Genomic DNA, 22,151 nt, shown 5'->3' with positions numbered 1-22,151 from the left:
CAGGTTAGGTGCAATTTCAATTTTGGCATCAGTGTTTGTGCAAAGTATTAGACTGATTCAATTAACCATTGCATTTCTGTTCAAAATGTTGTATCAAGACTGCCCAAACGTGCCTAACTGGTTTATTAATACATGTTCATACTGTAACTGTGCACTCTCCTCAAACAATAGCATGGTATTATTTCACTGTAATAGCTACTGTAAATTGGACAGTGTAGTTTGATTTATATTTTTAGCTTTCTGCCCATATCAGATATGTCTATGTCCTGGGACATTTTCTTGTTACTCACCTCAGGCCAATCACGTTATGTATCATACACCAGGAAGCGAAACCGCCTATGTTAGCTCAATCTTCCTGAGGGGTGGGGGTAGCTGGAAAACCTGTGTGTCTTCTGTGGAGAAAGTTTTGAAAGAGTATAATCTGAGACGACATTATGAAACGAAACACGCGGACAAAAACAAGAATATGGACATGGAACAAAGGCTACAAAAAGGCAGAGGAATTTTACAGGCTCTGTTCAAAAGCCAAATCACAAGGCCAGGCTGCTGTCAAGGCCAGTTTTATTTTGGCAGAAGAGATCGCTAAATCAGCCCGGCCATTTACGGTTAACTGATTTCTTCTGACATTGCCCAGTTGTCAATTTTCATCCGGGAGTGGACTCCAGCCTAAGCGTAGGGTTAAAAATCAAAAGATGCAAGAGGAAAACGCGACAGGTGAGCTGACAGCTTATCATTGTATCATACACCAGGAAGCGTCAAAAAGCCTTGAAAATGGAGCTGTGCTAAGTTCTGTTCTGGACAGCAAAGGGAAAGACACAACACAACTCCGAGACGAGTCATCTGAATGCTGGGTATTTTAAAACCAAACTGACTTCACTGACCCAACCATGAAAGAGAAGTCCAGCTGCGTGATAAAATTATGCTTGCCGCTGCTTTCGACGCAGAGCTGACTTTGAAGCACAAAAAGCAGGTTGGAACTGCTGGCATTTGCTGTTGAGTGTAGTTTTTGACCTCCAATGATGATGCACTGAGGGCAAATATGCGGCAGTGGGTGCTGCGATATTGCTCAATCGTTGTTCCACTGTTTTCTTTGATGAACTTGAACAAAACATCACACAGAAGTCGACTTTGCTGAACACCTCAGGCTCAGATTTCCTCAGCTCAGAGCCTTACCCCGAACATTGATGAACTTGTGGAAAAGATGGGACACCACCAAGTATCACCCTCAACCTCAAACAAGTGAACATTACTGTGCAATCACATATTTAGAGTTTTTACTCAGTTCAAGTTTAAAAGTTAAAGTTTAATATTTGTTTTCACTGCATGTTACTTCTCCTTAAACAAAGTGTTGTTTTTGATTAATAGATTTTTGCACTTTATTTTATTGTATTTCAATCCAATTATATTTTAAAAATATTTCAGTTGAGTGGATGATAGAAAATTGCTATTATTGTTTTTTTCTTTGAAGTAAATTTAGCCCACTTTTGCTAAAATAGAAAATATAGGCTACTGATGGTGCCTTGAATACCGGTTTCTTTCATTTAATGTTCATGTTAATTTTTATATAAAGGAAATTTGTCTTTTGTGTCTGTTGAAAATTAAAGATTACTGACAGAGCCATAAGAAAATATTGCTTTATTTATCTGATCATATTGGAATATATTTGTTAGGTTTTCAGTAGGTTCAATTAGGTTCACTAGACTATATGCGTCATTTAAAAAAAATTTTTCAATGAACATTCGAACAGTCCGGCCCTCGGCTTGTAGCTAAATTTTTATTTGGCCCTCCGTCCATTTGACTTTGACACCCCTGCTGTAGAGGTTAAAAATCCAAAGTGCTAAGTTCAGGCAGTGCTGGTAGGGAAGACCAACCAAAAGCTGGTTTTAGCGGTAACGCAGTTGGTTATGGCATTAATTTTGACAGCGGAAACTCAGCCTATCCAGCCGGGACGCACACTGCCCATATGCGCATGGAACAAGATGTAAAAACTAAGTATAGCCTACCCTCCTCTCAATGAAGTCTGTTTTCTTTTTGTCCTGCCAAATGTAATCAAGTAGCTCATCAAGATCGTCGATAAAGTGTTTGGCTTGTGAGACTGCTTGGAAATACATTTTATTTACCAAATCTTTATTAAAATATCAAGTTGGAAAGGAGCAAAACAGTGAGCTGATGTTCTCTTTTTATCTATGTATTATAGGCAGGCCTACGTTACTTTAGCTATGCTTTCATCGTGTGTAAAGCCCCATCCATGATGTACAGTGGTTCCTCCTTTAAAAGTTGCGTGCTTACACCACAGGATTTAGAGGTATCCAGCGTCACGGCTTCATTGCTCCAGACCACCACAAGCGGGAGGTAGAGAACTCATTATGCATTTGGGTCCCAAGGTTTTTATATGACCAATCATATTGAGTGGTTCCAATGACGAATTTGACGTGAGCCAACGCTCCCTGGTAACTTTATTCAGCAAAGGTGGCTGACAAAATGTAAATGTAAGTCGTTTTAACGTCATAACGATTCAAGCAAAAAAAGAGAAAAGGAGGAAAAGAGGAAAATGTTCGTTAATCTAGAGACAAATGATTGTGTGTATTTTTTTGTCATAAAGTAAATTTACGAATATTGCTATTTGGCAAGTTTTTTTCTGTCATATCCAATACCAGGTGTATCAAACTCCATTCTGTGAATAATGCTGTGTCTGCATGTATGTATTACAATTATACACTTCAACAGTGTTTACCACTCCTGCTCCTGCTCCTGCTCCTGGGACATCAATGATTACACATTGTAACTATGCAATAGACTAGAAACATGATTTAAGTAAAGGCTGCTTTGTAATTCAGATATTCTCACAGATCCTAATGGAAAATGCCCCTTAGATATCCATTTAGAGTCCTCCAATCCTATTCGTGTACAGTGGGGAGAACAAGTATTTGATACACTGCCGATTTTGCAGGTTTTCCTACTTACAAAGCATGTAGGGGTCTGTAATATTTATCATAGGTACATTTAAACTGTGAGAGATGGAATCTAAAACAAAAATCCAGAAAATCACATTGTATGATTTTTAAGTAATTAATTAGCATTTTATTGCATGACATAAGTATTTGATACATCAGAAAAGCAGAACTTAATATTTGGTACAGAAACCTTTGTTTGCAATTACAGAGTTCATACGTTTCCTGTAGTTCTTGACCAGGTTTGCACACACTGCAGCAGGGATTTTGGCCCACTCCTCCATGCAGACCTTCTCCAGATCCTTCGGGTTTTGGGGCTGTCACTGAGCAATACGGACTTTCAGCTCCCTCCAAAGATGTTCTATTGGGTTCAGGTCTGGAGACTTGCTAGGCCACTCCAGGACCTGGAGATGCTTCTTACGGAGCCACTCCTTAGTTGCCCTGGCCGTGTGTTTTGGGTCGTTGTCATGCTGGAAGACCCAGCCACGACCCATCTTCAATGCTCTTACTGAGGGAAGGAGGTTGTTGGCCAAGATCTCGCAATACATGGCCCCATCCATCCTCCCCTCAATATGGTGCAGTCGTCCTGCCCCCTTTGCAGAAAAGCATCCCCAAAGAATAATGTTTCCACCTCCATGCTTCACGGTTGGGATGGTGTTCTTGGAGTTGTACTCATCCTTCTTCTTCCTCCAAACACGGCGAGTGGAGTTTAGACCAAAAAGCTCTATTTTTGTCTAATCAGACCACATGACCTTCTCCCATTCCTCCTCTGGATCATCCAGATGGTCATTGGCAAACTTCAGACGGACCTGGACATGCGCTAGCTTGAGCAGGGGGACCTTGTGTGCGCTGCAGGATTTTAATCCATGGCGTCGTAGTGTGTTACTAATGGTTTTCTTTGAGACTGTGGTCCCAGCTCCCTTCAGGTCATTGACCAGGTCCTGCCGTGTAGTTTTGGGCTGATCCCTCACCTTCCTCATGATCATTGATGCCCCACGAGGTGAGATCTTGCATGGAGCCCCAGACCGAGGGTGATTGACCGTCATCTTGAACTTCTTCCATTTTCGAATAATTGCGCCAACAGTTGTTGCCTTCTCACCAAGCTGCTTGCCGATTGTCCTGTAGCCCTTCCCAGCCTTGTGCAGGTCTACAATTTTATCCCTGATGTCCTTACACAGCTCTCTGGTCTTGGCCATTGTGGAGAGGTTGAAGTCTGTTTGATTGAGTGTGTGGACAGGTGTCTTTTACACAGTTAACGAGTTCAAACAGGTGCTGTTAATACAGATAATAGGTGGAGAACAGTGTCCTGTTAAAAACAGTGTAGGTCTTATTTATTTAACCTCTCTAGGGTATGTGGCCAACATCCAGTGAGATTGCAGAGCGCCAAATTCAAATACAGAAATACTCATTATAATAATTCAGAAAATATACAACTATTTCACATAGGTTTAAAGATTAACTTCTTGTGAATCCAACCAAGGTGTCAGATTTTAAAAATGCTTTACAGCAAAAGCATACCTTACGATTATTTGAGAACATAACCCAGCAGACAAATCATTACAAACAGTAACCAGCCAAGTCAGAAATAGAGATAAAATTAATCACTTACCTTTGATGATCTTCATATGGTTGAACTCAGAAGACAGTCATTTATTCAATAAATGTTAATTTTGTTCGGTAAATTCTCTTTATATCCAAAAACCTCTGTTTTGTTCGCGTGTTTTCTTCAGTAATCCACAGGCTCAAAGGCAGTCACAACAGGCAGACTGTATTGATTTACTAGGAGCGGTGGGTGGAATCAGGCGCAGAGAGCAGGGTTCAGTAGATTGTCAATTTATTCTTCGGCGCACAAATCGGTCACGCCAACACACTGTTGTAACTTTAATGTGTTTGAGTTAATGTTTAAGTTTATTCTTTGAGCTATATCTAAAGATATTTCTTTAGATATATTTGCATATGTAATTGTATTGGGTTGTGTTGAATTACGCTTTTTGACTGCAAGTCCCAGAATGCCTTGCGAGAGGAATGAGTAATAACGCGCCAATTATGTGCAGGTGCAAGTGTTTGTGGCTGACTTTCCGACAGCATCTTACCTGCATTGCTCTGTACCAAAACAATTGTTGTTAAATGTAACGTAAACAAGTATTCTTACTAAAAGAAGCTTTCGTATCAAACCCGACGTCCGAGTCATTACTAAGAAGTTAGTTAATTTAAAACACACAGGGCGCATACAATTGACCAGCCCAAACACAGGACCAAAATAGTCCGGAGAATAACCACACGAAAACCACCATACAACAGAGTAACAAAAACAATCCCGCACAAAACAAGGGCGGGACAACCTACTATATATAAGGACGCCAATTAAACTAAAATACACACAGGTGAAACTAAGAAGACAAAACCAACAGACAAACGAAAAAGGGATCGGTAGTGGCTAGTAGGACGGTGACGACGACCGCCGAGCACCGCCCGAACAGGCGGGGGAGCAAACTTCGGCGGAAGTCGTGACACAAACAAAAAAAACAAATAGTATCCGTAAAGTTTGTAGAACCATTTCAAACGATGTTCATAATCAATCCTCAGGTTGTTTTTCGCCTAAATAATCGATAATATTTCAACCGGACGATAACCTCATCAATATAAAAGGTAAACAAGAAAGGCACTCTCTCAGTCACGCGCATGAAAAAGCTCTGTGACACGGCAGGGTCCACTCATTCCGACTGCTCTTACTCCCTCATTTTTCAGAAGACAAGCCTGAAACAATTTCGAAAGACTGTTATGGCAAGGCGATCCCCGAGGGGAACTCCACCCCCCATTCAGCTGAAAAGGTGGCGCAGGTAATTCAATGGCTGCGTCTTTCAGCATGACAATGTTCCCAAAAACCCCGCCCGGGCAACAAAGGAGTGGCTTCGTAAAAAGCATTTCAAGGTCCTGGAGTGGCCTAGCCAGTCTCCAGATCTCAACTCCATAGAAAATCTTTGGAGGGAGTTGAAAGTACGTGTTGCCCAGCAACAGCTCTAAAACATCACTGCTCTAGACGAGATCCGCATGGAGGAATGGGCCAAAATACCAGCAACAGTGTGTGAAAACCTTGTGAAGACTTACAGAAAACGTTTGACCTCTGTCATTGCCAACAATGGGTATATAACAAAGTATTGAGATAAACTTTTGTTATTGACCAAATACTTATTTTCCACCATAATTTGCAAATAAATTCATTGAAAATCCTACAATGTGATTTTCTGGATTTTTCTTTTCTCATTTTGTCTGTCATAGTTGAAGTGTACCTATGATGAAAATTACAGGCCTCTCTCATATTTTTAAGTGGGAGAACTTGCACAATTGGTGGCTGACTAAATACTTTTTTGCCCCACTGTAAATCAATGAGATTTTTATTTTCACTTCAATTAGGATGCAGAAATGTTATGCTCTTAGTGTAACCTTTATATAATTAAGCAAGTCAGTTAAAAACAAATTCTTATTTTTCAAGTACAGCCTACTCCTTCCTCGTGCCCGGCGAGGATTCTTTAGCTAAACAGCCCAGTACTTTACTGCCGACCATCACGTTGTACAGCTCCATATTTTCCGTTCCAGCAAGTGCCAGTCAAAAGTTTGGACGCAACTACTCATTCCAGGATTTTTCTAAATGTTTACTATTTTCTACATTATAGAGTAATAGTGAAGACATCACAACTATGAAATAACACATATGGAATCAGTTAAGAACAAATTCTTATTTACAAGGACAGCCTACTCCTTCCTCCCCAATGGGAATTAGAACCCCGCTCTCCCACGTGCCCCGCATTCTGTAGTACAGACATGGCCTGCTCCCTTATGTAAGGAATTAGGCACTTCCCCATGTTTACTAAAGTATGTATTGTAGACTGCACAGTAGCCTAATAAACAAATAAAACATTTTGTTAATAAAATAATGATAAAAAATACTCTTTCAAAATGCAGATGTTGATTTGGTTATGGATCCATAAAGAATTATAAATACATATCCCTGATTTACAGAAATATTGGAACAAAGTTGTCTAATGAAGGCAAACAATTTAGAATCCTCCAATCCTGTAGCCTACTCCCGACCGTCACTTTGTACAGTGCCATATATTCAATTCCATCCGAACGGAAACCCTGAGGGTTTTATTTTTCATGGAATAGAAACACCATAATATTATTCAAATTAATTAAGCAAGTACCAGTAAAAAGTTTAGACACACCTACTCATTTCAGGAATTTTCTTTATTTTTACTATTTTCTACATTTGTAGAACAATAGTGAAGTCAACACAACTATGAAACAACACCGGTCTCCGGCATGCCCTGCATTCTGTAGTACAGACATTGCCTGATCTCTCTTATGTAAGGAATTAGGTACTTTCCCATGTTTACTACAGTATGTATTGGTGACTGCACAGTAGCCTAAAAAACAAATAAACACATTTTGTTAGTAAAATAATGATAAAAAATACTCTTTCAAAATGCAGATGTTGATTTAGTTATGGATCCATAACGAATTACTATGCGAATAAATATCCCTGATTTACAGGAATATTGGAACAAAGTTGTCTAATGAAGGCAAACAATTTAGAATACTCCAATCCCGTAGCCTACACCCGACCATCACGTTGTACACCGCCATATTTTCCATTCCACCCTAACGAAACCCTGAGGGTTTCTTTTTTCTCTGAATAGAAACACCATAATATAATTCAAATATACTATGTTGTTACAAAAAAGGGTTTAAATTCTCCGGTAATGCCAATACGGAATACTATCAAATGCTTCTCAAAGATGCCCTCTGGTGGTCAAACTAGCAATAGTAACAGAACAAATGTCTGACCTGTAAGTACCTGTAAGTGTATTTAGACATGGCCTATTTAAAACAATTTGTTGACTCCTTTTGTTTAGAATTTGATTAGAATTATTTGCTCTCTGTCTTTAGGCCGTATCAATAACGAATGTAATATTGTCCATGCTCTCACATAAGGCAATTTACAGTAGGCCTAACCCCTATATCAGTGCTAATGCTATGTATATATTTCAATATTGAAGCCATGAAATTACTTAGAACAATGTGGACTGCAAACAGGTTCAAGTTAACATATTTAGCAAAGATGGGATAGGTTTACATTTTTTTCTGTAAACCGGAATTGGAGTTGATTCGAAGGCAATACATAAAATACCATAAATACATACTTGAAGCAACCATGTATTTAGCCATGGACCACATTCTGATTGGCCAGTGAGGGGCCAACCCACGTCACACCCACAACTTGTTTATTCATCAATAAAAATAAATAATAACTAGATAACAAATTGGTGTTGCCTGTTTTGCATTTTATTTTGGCATTAATATGTGTCACATATCAGTTAGCAAACAATGTAAAACATAATTAAATCATTGAGATAATAAAACCGCATACAAACATGGTCTCTTTTTTGCTTTCTTGAGTAAGGCAGCTCAAAAATGCAGGTGTTTCAGCCTAGTTCAGTGCTTTCTGTGGTGGTGGGGCAGCCAGCAGAAAATACGGAGCGTAGGTGCTGGTAATGTTCTCTAGTTGCTCCGTGAATGGCTCAGTCTTCTGTCACTCATGGAGACACAACATCACTGCCAAATCTAAGGGTAGAGCTCTAAAATTCAAGCCCCTTGGATGCTGCCATAGAGTTAGAAGTACCCATTAGAAGTACCCATCCAAGAAGGCTCGAGGTCGTTGGCCACAGATACAATTATGTCAAATCACGTTATATCCACAGTAGCTTTGATTTCAAAATCTTAGCTAGCAGTCATCATCATGAATCAAGTTGATAATCTACTGGCAAATCCTTTTTAATCCTTGTCATGTGAAGATCAATAATGAAGAAAAATTATAGATCAAATGTATCAGTGCTCATCGGCCACTGGACATAAACATTACACAACAAGTTGGAAATGACAAATTCAGCAATGAGTGGTTTGTAAGGAATCAGTGGCTAACTGCAAGCATTGCAAAGCAATCACTAGCCTGCTACTCAGTGGAGTGGCTGTATGGTCCAAAGTCTGGGTTTAAGGGTCTCTTCTAAGCCTAAAATGAAAACATTCAACTTTGGCCATGCTGTCAATCCAGCATGATTTCTGCCCCGCTCAAAACAACTGTTAACTCGGGACTGGGAAATCTGACTTCAGTGAGTTCAAGACAACTGGGAACTCAGGAGAAAACGATCTCCGACTGGGAAAATACGCCTTGAACGGTCATCCAACTCGGAATTGTAAGTCATAATGATGTCATCATAACTTAGTTTTTTTCAGAGTTCCCAGTTGTCTTGAAAGCACCATAAATCCAGAGAATGCCAGACTTTTGATGACAAAATTTGCCCACAAAGGACCACCACGCCACCTTCCTGTTCAAGTGGGTACAGCACAACAAGGTCAGTCCAAAAATGTTTGTATGCTGCTGCATAAATTATGTAATATGCCAGGGAGATATGCATACTGTAGCTAAGAAAGTAATACTAAGTGTATGTTGTGTAATAAGCTGTTAATAGCCCATGTGCCTCACCCTAATAATTGTGTCTATTTTCCCCTCTTAATTTCGCCTACTGTTCTAACTTGGTGGTGCACATGTAGCCTATGACCTGTTTTAGAGAAATGTAATCATCAAATATTTCATTGTCTGCTTATGTGGCACCTTTATTTATCCTACGGTTCTGAATTGGTGTACAGGGAGAACACTGTAAGAATGGCCCATGCTCTGAATTCTGTCACTGTACATTTCAAAAGTGCTGAACAAATAGTTATATTGACTACGTCCGCCCTAGCTCGCTCATTAATGTCTTAATCGAAATTACAGATTGCCTCTTATCCTGATTGTCTCTTATTGCCTCTTATCTACTTGTCGTTCCCTTATGCCATTTTTTGTACATCTCAATTGTCAGTAGAATAGTAGAATACATCCCCTTAAGCCTCCCCTTAATCTTATCTAGCTAGATAACGTTATAGTTATTGTAGTGGTCTGGGTGTAGCTGGTGCAGAGCTGTCAGGTGCAGGACAGCAGAGATGAGTAACACAAGTAACTTTACTCCAATTTCCCAATAACATGTAATACCGAGCCCCCAATAACGGACCGAACATACATAAAACAATCACGCACTGAAGGCCCCTCGCACCGACGCCTCGAGTTCAGTATAGCCCGAACAGCATACGCCGGGGCCCCCACGATGTCCAGAGAGGGTGTAGGAACCTCCCGCACCTCAGACTCCTGGAGTGGGCCAACCACCACTGGCCTGAGGAGAGACACATGGAACGAGGGGTTAATACGGTAATCGAGGGGAAGCTGTAACCTGTAGCAAACCTCGTTCAGTCTCCTGAGGACTTGGAATGGCCCCACAAACCGCGGGCCCAGCTTCCCGCAGGGCAGGTGGAGGGGCAGGTTTCGGGTCGAGAGCCAGACCCGATCCCCCGGTGCGAACACCGGGGCCTCACTGCGGTGGAGGTCGGCACTCGCATTCTGACGCCTCACAACCCGTTGCAGGTGCACATGAGCGGCGTCCCAGGTCTCCCCCAAGTGCTTAAACCACTCGTACACCGCAGGAGCCTCGATCTGGCTCTGATGCCAAGGTGCCAGAACCGGCTGATACCCAAGTACGCACTGGAAGGGGGAGAGGTTAGTGGAGGAGTGGCGGAGCGAGTTTTGGGCCATCTCTACCCAGGGGATGAACGCCGCCCACTCCCCCGGCCAGTCGTGGCAATAAGACCGCAGAAACCTACCCACATCCTGGACACTGGCTCGGAGTGGGCTCTGTACGTAACGCTCCCGCTGGATGTCTGCGACCAGCTCCCACACCACTGGTGCCACCAGGCAAGAGGCCGGAAGTATGGGAGTGTGATCAATGGACCGCTCCTCTGTGTCATACATCTGGGGCAGTGCGTCTGCCTTAGCGATCTGGGAACCTGGTCTGTAGGACAGGGTGAAAACAAAACGGGTTAAGAACATGGCCCACCTTGCCTGGCGAGGGTTCAGTCTCCTCGCCGCCCGGATGTACTCCAGATTGCGGTGGTCAGTCCAGATGAGAAAAGGGTATTTAGCCCCCTCAAGCCAATGTCTCCACGCCTTCAGAGCCTTGACAAGAATCTCAAATATAACATATATTTTGATTTGTTTAACACTTTCTTTGGTCACTACATGATTCCATATGAGTTATTTTATAGTTTTCTTGTCTTCACTATTATACTACAATTTAGAAAATAGTAAAAATAAACAAAAACCCTTGAATGAGTAGGTGTGTCCAGACTTTTGACTGGTACTGTATAATAAAACTGTCTACCCCATACAAATATTATTATAATCTACATAAGAATTCACACAAGATGAGGTGTAGCCTACATTGGCTACTTGAATTGACGCCCAGTGGACCTGCAGTCTAAGTTACTGTAAACACCACTTCTAACTGCCCCCTGGCGGCTATTCTAAATATTCAATATTCATCCAAATCCTCCTGCTGCAGGATTATTCCGTGACAGGTAGAGGGTCAAATGAAGATCCAACATCTGTATATTGATTACTGGATATCATTATTAATTGCTGGCTTTTCGATTCAACTGTCTGGTATTTACAGCATATTGAGCTTTTGCCCCTTGCCTCTTGACACTCAATAATGGGCTGCGACTGTGTGTGTGCTTGTGTGCGTGCGTGTCCCGTAGGAGTTTGTGATGATCGTGGTGTTTGGGCTGGAGTACATCATCAGGATATGGAGCGCAGGCTGCTGCTGTCGCTACAGGGGATGGCAGGGACGCCTCCGCTTTGCCAGGAAACCCTTCTGTGTCATAGGTAACTGTGTGTGTGTGTGTGTGCTGCACTGCAAAGGTGCTATCACTTCACTGAGAGATGCAGCCTGATTACTAGAAATAGACTTAGATTTCGACATTTGAAAATGTCCTGATGTCGATATATGCCTTCCTCGTGGTTCACAAAAAAAGAAAAACAGTTGCTCAACACTGGGCTCAAACTCATGATGCTCAGAGCCAAAGTGCACTGCTCAGACCACTGCTCTACGGCAGTTCACAATGCTCTAGCAAGTCGTGAGAATACTCGAGGATACTTGATGGAAACAGAGCTGGTTGGTTTGCGGAGCCATCCCCGAACCATAGCCCTTAGTTTAACCACTCGAAATGAATGCCTAAACTCTTAACCTTTTGAGTTGTTTCTGTTTTAACCCTGTAATGCATTGAAAATAGACGTTCATCCATAATACGTTGAATTTCAAATGGAAGCTATGAGATCTTGTTGTTGAGAGATGATCATCAAGACTGTCAATGTACAAGGCTGACTTCTGGTTGACAGATGACGTACTTCAATACACAAACAGAGAAAACAGAAGCTGGCGTTGAGTTCTCATAAAAGAAGGATAAATACAGTTTACAAGAACACAGATCACTATCTGTTTCTTCTCCCAATAGAGAAGACTAAAACCAGCCACGGTTAGAGTTTCAGAATTTTAAATGTGTTTGCTGAAATGTGATAGATGTGAACTGGAGCGAAACACACTATCATCCCAGTGTACTGTAGGAGCAGTAGAGGTTTGTATGTTCTTCAGGACTCTCTCCGTGGCCCTAAGGATGTGGGTTTGTGTGAACCCTCTTTACCCCTCGCATTCTCCCTTTATCTATCCCTCATACTCTCTCTCCTTTCTTCTCGGATTGTGTGAAAGTGAATACTAGGTACATTAGATCCATGTGATGACTCCTCCAGTACACTGTGTCTATTTTCTTAACCAGTCTCAGAGCTCCAGATCAACACAGTTTGTGGCCCCGGGCCCCCTCTACTCTCTCTGGTGTTGGGCTCCAGCAGCCTGATGAGTGGGGGACATTTTCACAGAGCTGGAACGTGGAGATGTTACCCACAACTACCATACCATTTCAAATCCTTAACTCTCCAAAACCTATTTGGAACATGTTGTACATTTACATTTACATTTAAGTCATTTAGCAGACGCTCTTATCCAGAGCGACTTACAAATTGGTGCGTTCACCTTATGACATCCAGTAGAACAGTCACTTTACAATAGTGCATCTAAATCTTAAAGGTGGGGGGGGGGGTGAGAAGGATTACTTACCCTATCCTAGGTATTCCTTAAAGAGGTGGGGTTTCAGGTGTCTCCGGAAGGTGGTGATTGACTCCGCTGTCCTGGCGTCGTGAGGGAGTTTGTTCCACCATTGGGGGGCCAGAGCAGCGAACAGTTTTGACTGGGCTGAGCGGGAACTGTACTTCCTCAGTGGTAGGGAGGCGAGCAGGCCAGAGGTGGATGAACGCAGTGCCCTTGTTTGGGTGTAGGGCCTGATCAGAGCCTGGAGGTACTGAGGTGCCGTTCCCCTCACAGCTCCGTAGGCAAGCACCATGGTCTTGTAGCGGATGCGAGCTTCAACTGGAAGCCAGTGGAGAGAGCGGAGGAGCGGGGTGACGTGAGAGAACTTGGGAAGGTTGAACACCAGACGGGCTGCGGCATTCTGGATGAGTTGTAGGGGTTTAATGGCACAGGCAGGGAGCCCAGCCAACAGCGAGTTGCAGTAATCCAGACGGGAGATGACAAGTGCCTAGATTAGGACCTGCGCCGCTTCCTGTGTGAGGCAGGGTCGTACTCTACGGATGTTGTAGAGCATGAACCTACAGGAACGGGCCACCGCCTTGATGTTAGTTGAGAACGACAGGGTGTTGTCCAGGATCACGCCAAGGTTCTTAGCGCTCTGGGAGGAGGACACAATGGAGTTGTCAACCGTGATGGCGAGATCATGGAACGGAAGAGCAGCTCCGTCTTGCCGAGGTTCAGCTTGAGGTGGTGATCCGTCATCCACACTGATATGTCTGCCAGACATGCAGAGATGCGATTCGCCACCTGGTCATCAGAAGGGGGAAAGGAGAAGATTAATTGTGTGTCGTCTGCATAGCAATGATAGGAGAGACCATGTGAGGTTATGACAGAGCCAAGTGACTTGGTGTATAGCGAGAATAGGAGAGGGCCTAGAACAGAGCCCTGGGGGACACCAGTGGTGAGAGCGCGTGGTGAGGAGACAGATTCTCACCACGCCACCTGGTAGGAGCGACCTGTCAGGTAGGATGCAATCCAAGCGTGGGCCGCGCCGGAGATGCCCAACTCGGAGAGGGTGGAGAGGAGGATCTGATGGTTCACAGTATCGAAGGCAGCCGATAGGTCTAGAAGGATGAGAGCAGAGGAGAGAGAGTTAGCTTTAGCGGTGCAGAGCGCCTCCGTGATACAGAGAAGAGCAGTCTCAGTTGAATGACTAGTCTTGAAACCTGACTGATTAGGATCAAGAAGGTCATTCAGAGAGAGATAGCGGGAGAGCTGGCCAAGGACGGCACGTTCAAGAGTTTTGGAGAGAAAAGAAAGAAGGGATACTGGTCTGTCGTTGTTGACATCGGAGGGATCGAGTGTAGGTTTTTTCAGAAGGGGTGCAACTCTCGCTCTCTTGAAGACGGAAGGGACGTAGCCAGCGGTCAGGGATGAGTTGATGAGCGAGGTGAGGTAAGGGAGAAGGTCTCCGGAAATGGTCTGGAGAAGAGAGGAGGGGATAGGGTCAAGCGGGCAGGTTGTTGGGCGGCCGGCCGTCACAAGACGCAGATTTCATCTGGAGAGAGAGGGGAGAAAGAGGTCAGAGCACAGGGTAGGGCAGTGTGAGCAGAACCAGCGGTGCCGTTTGACTTAGCAAACGAGGATCGGATGTCGTCGACCTTCTTTTCAAAATGGTTGACAAAGTCATCTGCAGAGAGGGGAGGGGGGGGGGAGGAGGATTCAGGAGGGAGGAGAAGGTGGCAAAGAGCTTCCTAGGGTTAGAGGCAGATGCTTGGAATTTAGAGTGGTAGAAAATGGCTTTAGCAGCAAAGACAGAGGAGGAAAATGTAGAGAGGAGGGAGTGAAAGGATGCCAGGTCCGCAGGGAGGCGAGTTTTCCTCCATTTCCGCTCGGCTGCCCGGAGCCCTGTTCTGTGAGCTCGCAATGAGTCGTCGAGCCACGGGGCGGGAGGGGAGGACCGAGCCGGCCTGGAGGATAGGGGACATAGAGAGTCAAAGGATGTAGAAAGGGAGGAGAGGAGGGTTGAGGAGGCAGAATCAGGAGATAAGGTTGGAGAAGGTTTGAGCAGAGGGAAGAGATGATAGGATGGAAGAGGAGAGAGTAGCGGGGGAGAGAGAGCGAAGGTTGGGACGGCGCGATACCATCCGAGTAGGGGCAGTGTGGGAGGTGTTAGATGAGAGCGAGAGGGAAAAGGATACAAGGTAGTGGTCGGAGACTTGGAGGGGAGTTGCAGTGAGGTTAGTGGAAGAACAGCATCTAGTAAAGATGAGGTCGTATTGCCTGCCTTGTGAGTAGGGGGAAGGTGAGAGGGTGAGGTCAAAAGAGGAGACGAGTGGAAAGAAGGAGGCAGAGAGGAATGAGTCAAAGGTAGACGTGGGGAGGTTAAAGTCGCCCAGCACTGTGAGAGGTGAGCCGTCCTCAGGAAAGGAGCTTATCAAGGTGTCAAGCTCATTGATGAACTCTCAGAGGGAACCTGGAGGGCGATAGATGATAAGGATGTTAAGCTTGAAAGGGCTGGTAACTGTGACAGCATGGAATTCAAAGGAGGCGATAGACAGATGGGTAAGGGGAGAAAGAGAGAATGACCACTTTGGAGAGATGAGGATCCCGGTGCCACCACCCCGCTGACCAGAAGCTCTCGGTGTGTGCGAGAACACGTGGGCGGACGAAGAGAGAGCAGTAGGAGTAGCAGTGTTGTCTGTGGTGATCCATGTTTCCGTTAGTGCCAAGAAGTCGAGGGACTGGAGGGAGGCATAGGCTGAGATGAACTCTGCCTTGTTGGCCGCAGATCGGCAGTTCCAGAGGCTACCAGAGACCTGGAACTCCACGTGGGTCGTGCGCGCTGGGACCACCAGATTAGGGTGGCCGCGGCCACGCGGTGTGGAGCGTTTGTATGGTCTGTGCAGAGAGGAGAAAACAGGGATAGACAGACACATAGTTGACAGGCTACAGAAGAGGCTACGCTAATGCAAAGAAGTTCGGAATGACAAGTGGACTACACGTCTCGAATGTTCAGAAAGTTAAGCTATCAGTCATATGCACTGCACTACATTATCATTAGACTCTCATGAAAGTTTACAAGACTGTAAATACTGCAAAAGTATTGAAGTTGGTTTTATCTCTTTCTGTCTCTTTCCAGACATAATTGTCCTCATAGCTTCCATTGCTGTGGTGTCCGCTGGTAGCCAAGGTAACATCTTTGCCACCTCAGCATTGCGTAGCCTTCGCTTCCTGCAGATCCTGCGGATGGTGCGTATGGACCGCAGAGGGGGCACTTGGAAACTACTGGGATCTGTAGTCTATGCACACAGTAAGGTACAACCAAATTTGTAGTCCAACAGTCTGGCCTAGATGGTCCTATGTACTCTGATCTTCTTAAAGAAAGAAAAGGATGTGCTCCCCCTCTACTGTCTGGTTCCTCTCATGTTCTTCCTAGTGAATCTTTCCTTGTCTCTTTCACTACAACTTGCTCTTTAGGGGTTTAGGACCTAGTGGCTATTAGGCTACACATCCAATACAGTGAGATTTGATGTATTTGTTTGAGCATAATCTTTGATTTCCTATAGGAGTTGGTGACAGCCTGGTACATTGGGTTCCTGGTGCTCATCTTCTCTTCGTTCCTGGTCTACCTCGTGGAGAAGGAGTTCAACAAAGACTTTGCCACCTATGCCGATGCTCTGTGGTGGGGCACGGTGAGTCTACACACACACGCAAACACACACGCACACACACACACACACACACACACACACACACACACACACACACACACACACACACACACACACACACACACACACACACACACACACACACACACACACACACACACACACACACACACACACTCAATTTAGATTGATCAATATGTTTCAACGTAGCCCATACCAATATTCACAGGACGGAGGTTTAATCAGCAGATACAAAAGAAAACTAACCAGGACATCTCTGAAAGACAAAAAGAAAGAGTAGCTTTATATTCATTACTGGATTTGCCGACCAGTCTATAATATGACCTTAAGACACCTTAATGATACCGCTACAAGATCATGCTTGGCTGGTCTTCAAACACCTCCCAGGCGCTACTCTGCTAGACCTTATACAATGTCAACACAATTAATGAATGCCCACGGCTTCAGACGTGCTAACATGACCCAATCGATAAATGTAATTTCCAGTGTCTGTCAGGCGAGACTGAGGTATTAGATGTGCAAGGGGAGACAGGGACTGGAAGAGAAAGGGGGTCAATGAAATATACAACACACACACACACAAGTGCAGTGTTATTCAATCCTGGTCCTCAAGAGCTCTATACAGTGGGTTTTTCTATTCAGGAAGTACATTTCACTACCTGAATTGACTGAATTGATAATTTTAATTGACCCAAAATAATACAAACTGGCATTGTGGGACAATCGTTTTGTGACCTCTGTGTGTGTGAACAGATCACCCTGACAACTATCGGTTATGGAGACAAGACTCCTCAGACATGGACAGGTCGTCTGATCTCAGCTGGCTTTGCTCTGATGGGAATCTCCTTCTTCGCCCTGCCTGCCGTGAGACACCCACACAACCACATGCGCACACATACACACACGCACAATTTGACGTTGGTTGAACGTGGTCCATTGTGTGTGTGTGTGTGTGTGTGTGTGTGTGTGTGTGTGTGTGTGTGTGTGTGTGTGTGTGTGTGTGTGTGTGTGTGTGTGTGTGTGTGTGTGTGTGTGTGTGTGTGTGTGTGTGTGTGTGTGTGTGTGTGTGTGTGCAGGGTATCCTGGGCTCAGGTTTTGCCCTGAAGGTACAGGAACAGCACAGACAAAAACACTTTGAGAAGAGGAGGAACCCAGCAGCCAGCCTCATCCAGGTACACAACACACACAAGTCTATCACCAGATATGATTTAACTGTTTTGTGTGTGTGCAAGTGCGCGTGCGTGAAAGTGCCCACGTGTACGTGTGTTTGTATCAGAGTGTGTTTGAATAAAATATATATTATGTGTATGTGTGTGTGTGTGAAAACACGTGCGCGTTTGTGTGTGAGTGTGTGCGCGTGTGTGTGCATTTGATATCTAACCGTAGCTAAGACTCTTTGTCCTCTCTCAGGTCCAAAGGCAATACAGGGCTGATATTTATGAGCTGTTTCCACCAGAGCTATTCCCAGGGTGGATTTACCTCTACGCCAAAGCTCATCCTAACAGACAAGCCTCGGACTATTAAAATACACCATCAACTCAACATAGACAATAAACTCCACAAAGCAAACACACAGATCTTGTTTTTATAGAGATTTTGCCATCAAGCAGGAAAAAACGATTAGGCTTCTCGTTTGATTCATATATTTAGCTCCCTTTTTCCATTGCTTTAAGGCCTGCAAACAGTCAACTAATTTAGCATTGTACTCTATTTATCCTATCTGTATAGTATGGCTGAGTTGATGTGGAACACTTCTAACCAGATATGTTTTATCCACAGACGGACTTCCAGTATTCAGTTGAATGTGTTATCGCTGTTGTTTCTTTGTGCTTGTCTTTCACTATTGTGTCCCCTTTGTTCTGAACAAAAATATAAATGCAACATGTGTTGGTCTCATGTTTCATGAGCTGAAATTAAAAATCCCAGAAACGTTCCATACTCACAAAAGGCGTATTTCTCTACCCTAAGCCACCTTCAATGTTGTTTAAGAGAATTTGGCAGTACATCCAACCGGCCTCACAACCACAGACCACATGTAACCACGCCAGCCCACGACCTCCACATCCGTCTTGTTTACCTGCAGGATCGTCTGATACCAACCACCAGGACAGCTGATAAAACTGTAGGCGTGCACAACCAAATATTTCCTGCACAAACTGTCAGAAACCATCTCAGGGAAGCTCATCTGCGCGCTCGTCTTCCAAGCAAGGGTTTTGACCTGACTGCAGTTTGGCGTCGTAACCGACTTCAGTGGGCAAATGCTCACCTTCGATGGCCACTGGCACGCTGGAGAAGTGTGCTCTTCACGAATGAATCCCGGTTTCAACTGTACTGTACCGGGCTTGCTGATATCAGCATTGTGAACAGAGTGCCCCATGGTGGCGGTGGGGTTATGGTATGGGCAGGCATAAGCTGTGGACATCGAACACAATTGCATTTTATTAATGGCAATTTGAATACAGAGGTACTATGACGAGATCCTGAGGCCCATTGTCGTGCCATTCATCCCCCCATAACCTCATGTTTCAGCATGATAATGCACGGCCCCATGTCAAAAAAGGTCTGTACACAATTCCTGGAAGCTGAAAATGTCCCAGTTCTTCCATGACCTGAATACTCACCAGACATGTCACCCGTTGAGCATGTTTGGGCTGCTCTGGATCGACGTGTAGGACAGCGTGTTCCAGTTCCTGCCAAAATCCAGCAACTTTGCACAGCCATTGAAGAGGAGTGGAACAACATTCCACACGCCTGATGAAAACATTCAACCAACAGGCCTGATGAAACGCCTGATGAAAAAGCCTGAATCACTCTATGTAAAGGAGATGTATTGCGCTGCATGAGGCAAATGGTGGTCACACCAGATACTGACTGATCCATGCCCCTACCTTTTAAAAAAAATACAGATGCATACCTGTATTCCCAGTCATATAAAATCGATAGATTACGGCCTAATTTATTTATTTCAATTGACTGATTTCCTTATATGAACTTTAACTCAGTAAAATCTATGAAATAGCTGCATTTTGCTTTTATATTTTTGTTCAGTATACTGTATGTGTGTCTCTGTCTGTGTATGCGTTGTGCACCTCTGTGTTTATGATTACGTGTACCCCATCTCCTCACCATGATGCTATTCCTCCCGTCGATGTGTGTCTGTCTGCGTGTGTCAACTCGTACCCCAGGCGGCTTGGCGGCTCTACTCCACTGACGGTGCTCGTCCCTACCTCAGTGCCACGTGGCAGCACTACCAGGGTGCCCTCTCCCCCTTCAGGCATGTATCCCCCCCCTCCCCCTGCCCCATGATGCCTTGATACCACCGGTTTTACTAATCACTCTCTTTTTGTTTTCTTTCTGTTTCCTTTCATTCTCCCTCCCTCCCTCCCTCCCTCCCTCCGGCCTTGTCTTACAAAACATTTCTCCCCCCCTTCTCCCTCCTTTGTCTTTTTCTTTTGTTTTCTGTTGACTGCACGTAGTGTGTCTGGCGTAGTTATGCTGCTGATGAGAACTCGGTTTCCATAGCTACCTGGAAGCCTCATTTGAAGGCGTTGCATACCTGCAGTCCTGCAAAGTAGGTAACACCTAAAGTATGGCTGCTGCTCTGCTCTTTTCTTCTATTTGGTCTCTGTGCTCTTCCAGCTTTTTTTTTCACAATTTCATTCTCTGCTTTTTTAGTGGCCAGGTGTCTTTTTTAGTTTAATCAGCAACTACTTTTGACATTCCTCTGTATACTTATCTATTTATTATTGTCATTGGATACAGTACTTTTACAGTCATTTTTTTTTGAAGGATCACAGTCATCAAATAGTCCAATATTTCCAGGCGCTCACACACAAAGAACCAAACTTTCACTAATTCATTTAAACATGGAAAGTAAAACCCGAGTGTACAAACAAACATTTTCCAACTTATGTTGTCCAGAAATGACATCCATGGTTTCTCTGAAGGCTTTAGGGTATGTTAAAGGGCACAGGAGAGGAGCCTGGTAATATTGTCTGGATCACCTGCTTTATTGCACTCACTCTCTCTCATGCAAACCTACACCCACATAGGTCTACAAATACACAGAAATACACAAATACACAGAAATACATGCACAGACACACACACACACACACACACACACACACACACACACACACACACACACACACACACACACACACACACACACACACACACACACACACACACACACACACACACACACACACACACACATACACCTTTCTATCTCCTTTCTCTGTTTGCCAGTGCTTTTCCCAGCCCGGTCATGTGGCACATCCATCGCTTGCATGTGCACCTGCTGCAATGTTCTGCAAACTAGCTGACAACATTTATCTTGCACAAGGCTTTGACTGTGGTGGTTTGTGTTCTTCACGCCTGACTGTTTGTGTTCATGTTCTGACATCATGTCTCGCATGCGACACATGCAGACAGGATGTTAGGAAGCTGGCTGACCTCTGTCTTCATCTCGCAGTCCCGGTGGGAGACCCTGTAGACCAGTCCTGGGCAATTCCAGTCCTTGGGGGCCTGATTGGTGTCACACTTTTCCCCATCCCTAGTAAACACACCTGATTTAAACTTATTGCATTTTTAACTGAAGATGTTGATTATTGGAGTCAGGTGTGTTAGCTGGGGCTGGGGCAAAAATGTGACACCATTCAGGCCCCCGAGGACTAGAGTTGCCCAAGCCTGCTGTAGACTCTGTCATTAACTACTGATGTCTCTTCCCTTGTCTCTCTCTCCTCTTTTCTCACTAACACCTAAAGGAAAGAACAGGGCGAGACAACTAGCAGGTTTGTAGCTCTCACCTCTACACACATCGCGCAATCGTTTATTCAATGACATCCACTCTAATAAGAAGTCGTATGCTGTTTGTTAAAAGTGTAGATACTGAACTCTTGTTTTCAAATTGTCTTGAAAGTCACTGTTTGGCCAGAGCTTCCTATCACCGGGGGGTCGCAGGTCAGAATCAGTCCCTGGTTAGAGGGGGAGAATGAAAATCAGCAGTGCTATGGGAGTCGATGTCTTGGTTTGAGAAAAGGCTCTCTAGTGTATCCGTCTCTGTCTCTCAGTGCACCTCTCCAAGCCACCATGAATGCAGTACCGGTCGTTTCTCTCTGTCTCTGCCATGTTTGTGTGTTTGAGAGAGTATCTGAGTGTGTTTCTATGCTTACTGTTTTGTGTGTGTGTGTGTGTGTGTGTATTTCTACACTGTATGGGTTTGAGTGTGTGTGTTTCTACGATATGTGTGTGTTACAGTATGTGCAAACCGGCGTCTGTACCATGTCTGCACCATGACGCACATTTTCCATTCCAAGGGTATTTATATAACTCATCAAACACTAGTCTCAGTCGGCAGGCCGAGAGACAAGGAGAGGAGGAGGGAGAGACAGAGAGATTTGTGACTTTAATTATGATTTTTGGTTATTGTT

The 22,151-nt window shown here is 44.3% G+C and overlaps 2 protein-coding genes across 10 annotated transcripts in view; both read left to right on the top strand.

Annotated features, from left to right (window-relative positions):
• LOC118361308 (potassium voltage-gated channel subfamily KQT member 5-like) overlaps positions 1–22,151 on the top strand; it is a 142,627-nt gene that overhangs the window by 100,303 nt on the left and 20,173 nt on the right. For 7 of the 9 annotated variants that reach the window (XM_052476713.1, XM_052476714.1, XM_052476727.1 and 4 more), the window contains 7 exons: positions 11,637–11,763; positions 16,161–16,336; positions 16,588–16,713; positions 17,467–17,577; positions 17,790–17,885; positions 20,190–20,284; positions 21,486–21,512. In XM_052476713.1, coding sequence (XP_052332673.1) covers positions 11,637–11,763; positions 16,161–16,336; positions 16,588–16,713; positions 17,467–17,577; positions 17,790–17,885; positions 20,190–20,284; positions 21,486–21,512 — 758 coding nt within the window. The remainder of the gene's footprint in view (positions 1–11,636; positions 11,764–16,160; positions 16,337–16,587; positions 16,714–17,466; positions 17,578–17,789; positions 17,886–20,189; positions 20,285–21,485; positions 21,513–22,151) is intronic. The other 2 variants (XM_052476732.1, XM_052476721.1) reach the window with 1 other exon arrangement.
• Positions 1–22,151, top strand: part of LOC127911022 (uncharacterized) — a 197,263-nt gene that overhangs the window by 170,318 nt on the left and 4,794 nt on the right. The gene's annotated exons all lie outside the window — the stretch shown is intronic.

Source organism: Oncorhynchus keta, chromosome 2 (genome assembly GCF_023373465.1).
Source record: "Oncorhynchus keta strain PuntledgeMale-10-30-2019 chromosome 2, Oket_V2, whole genome shotgun sequence".
Taxonomy (NCBI): Eukaryota; Metazoa; Chordata; class Actinopteri; order Salmoniformes; family Salmonidae; genus Oncorhynchus; species Oncorhynchus keta.
The sequence above is the reverse complement of the archived record's forward strand: the minus strand, read 5'-3'. Positions and strand labels throughout refer to the sequence as shown.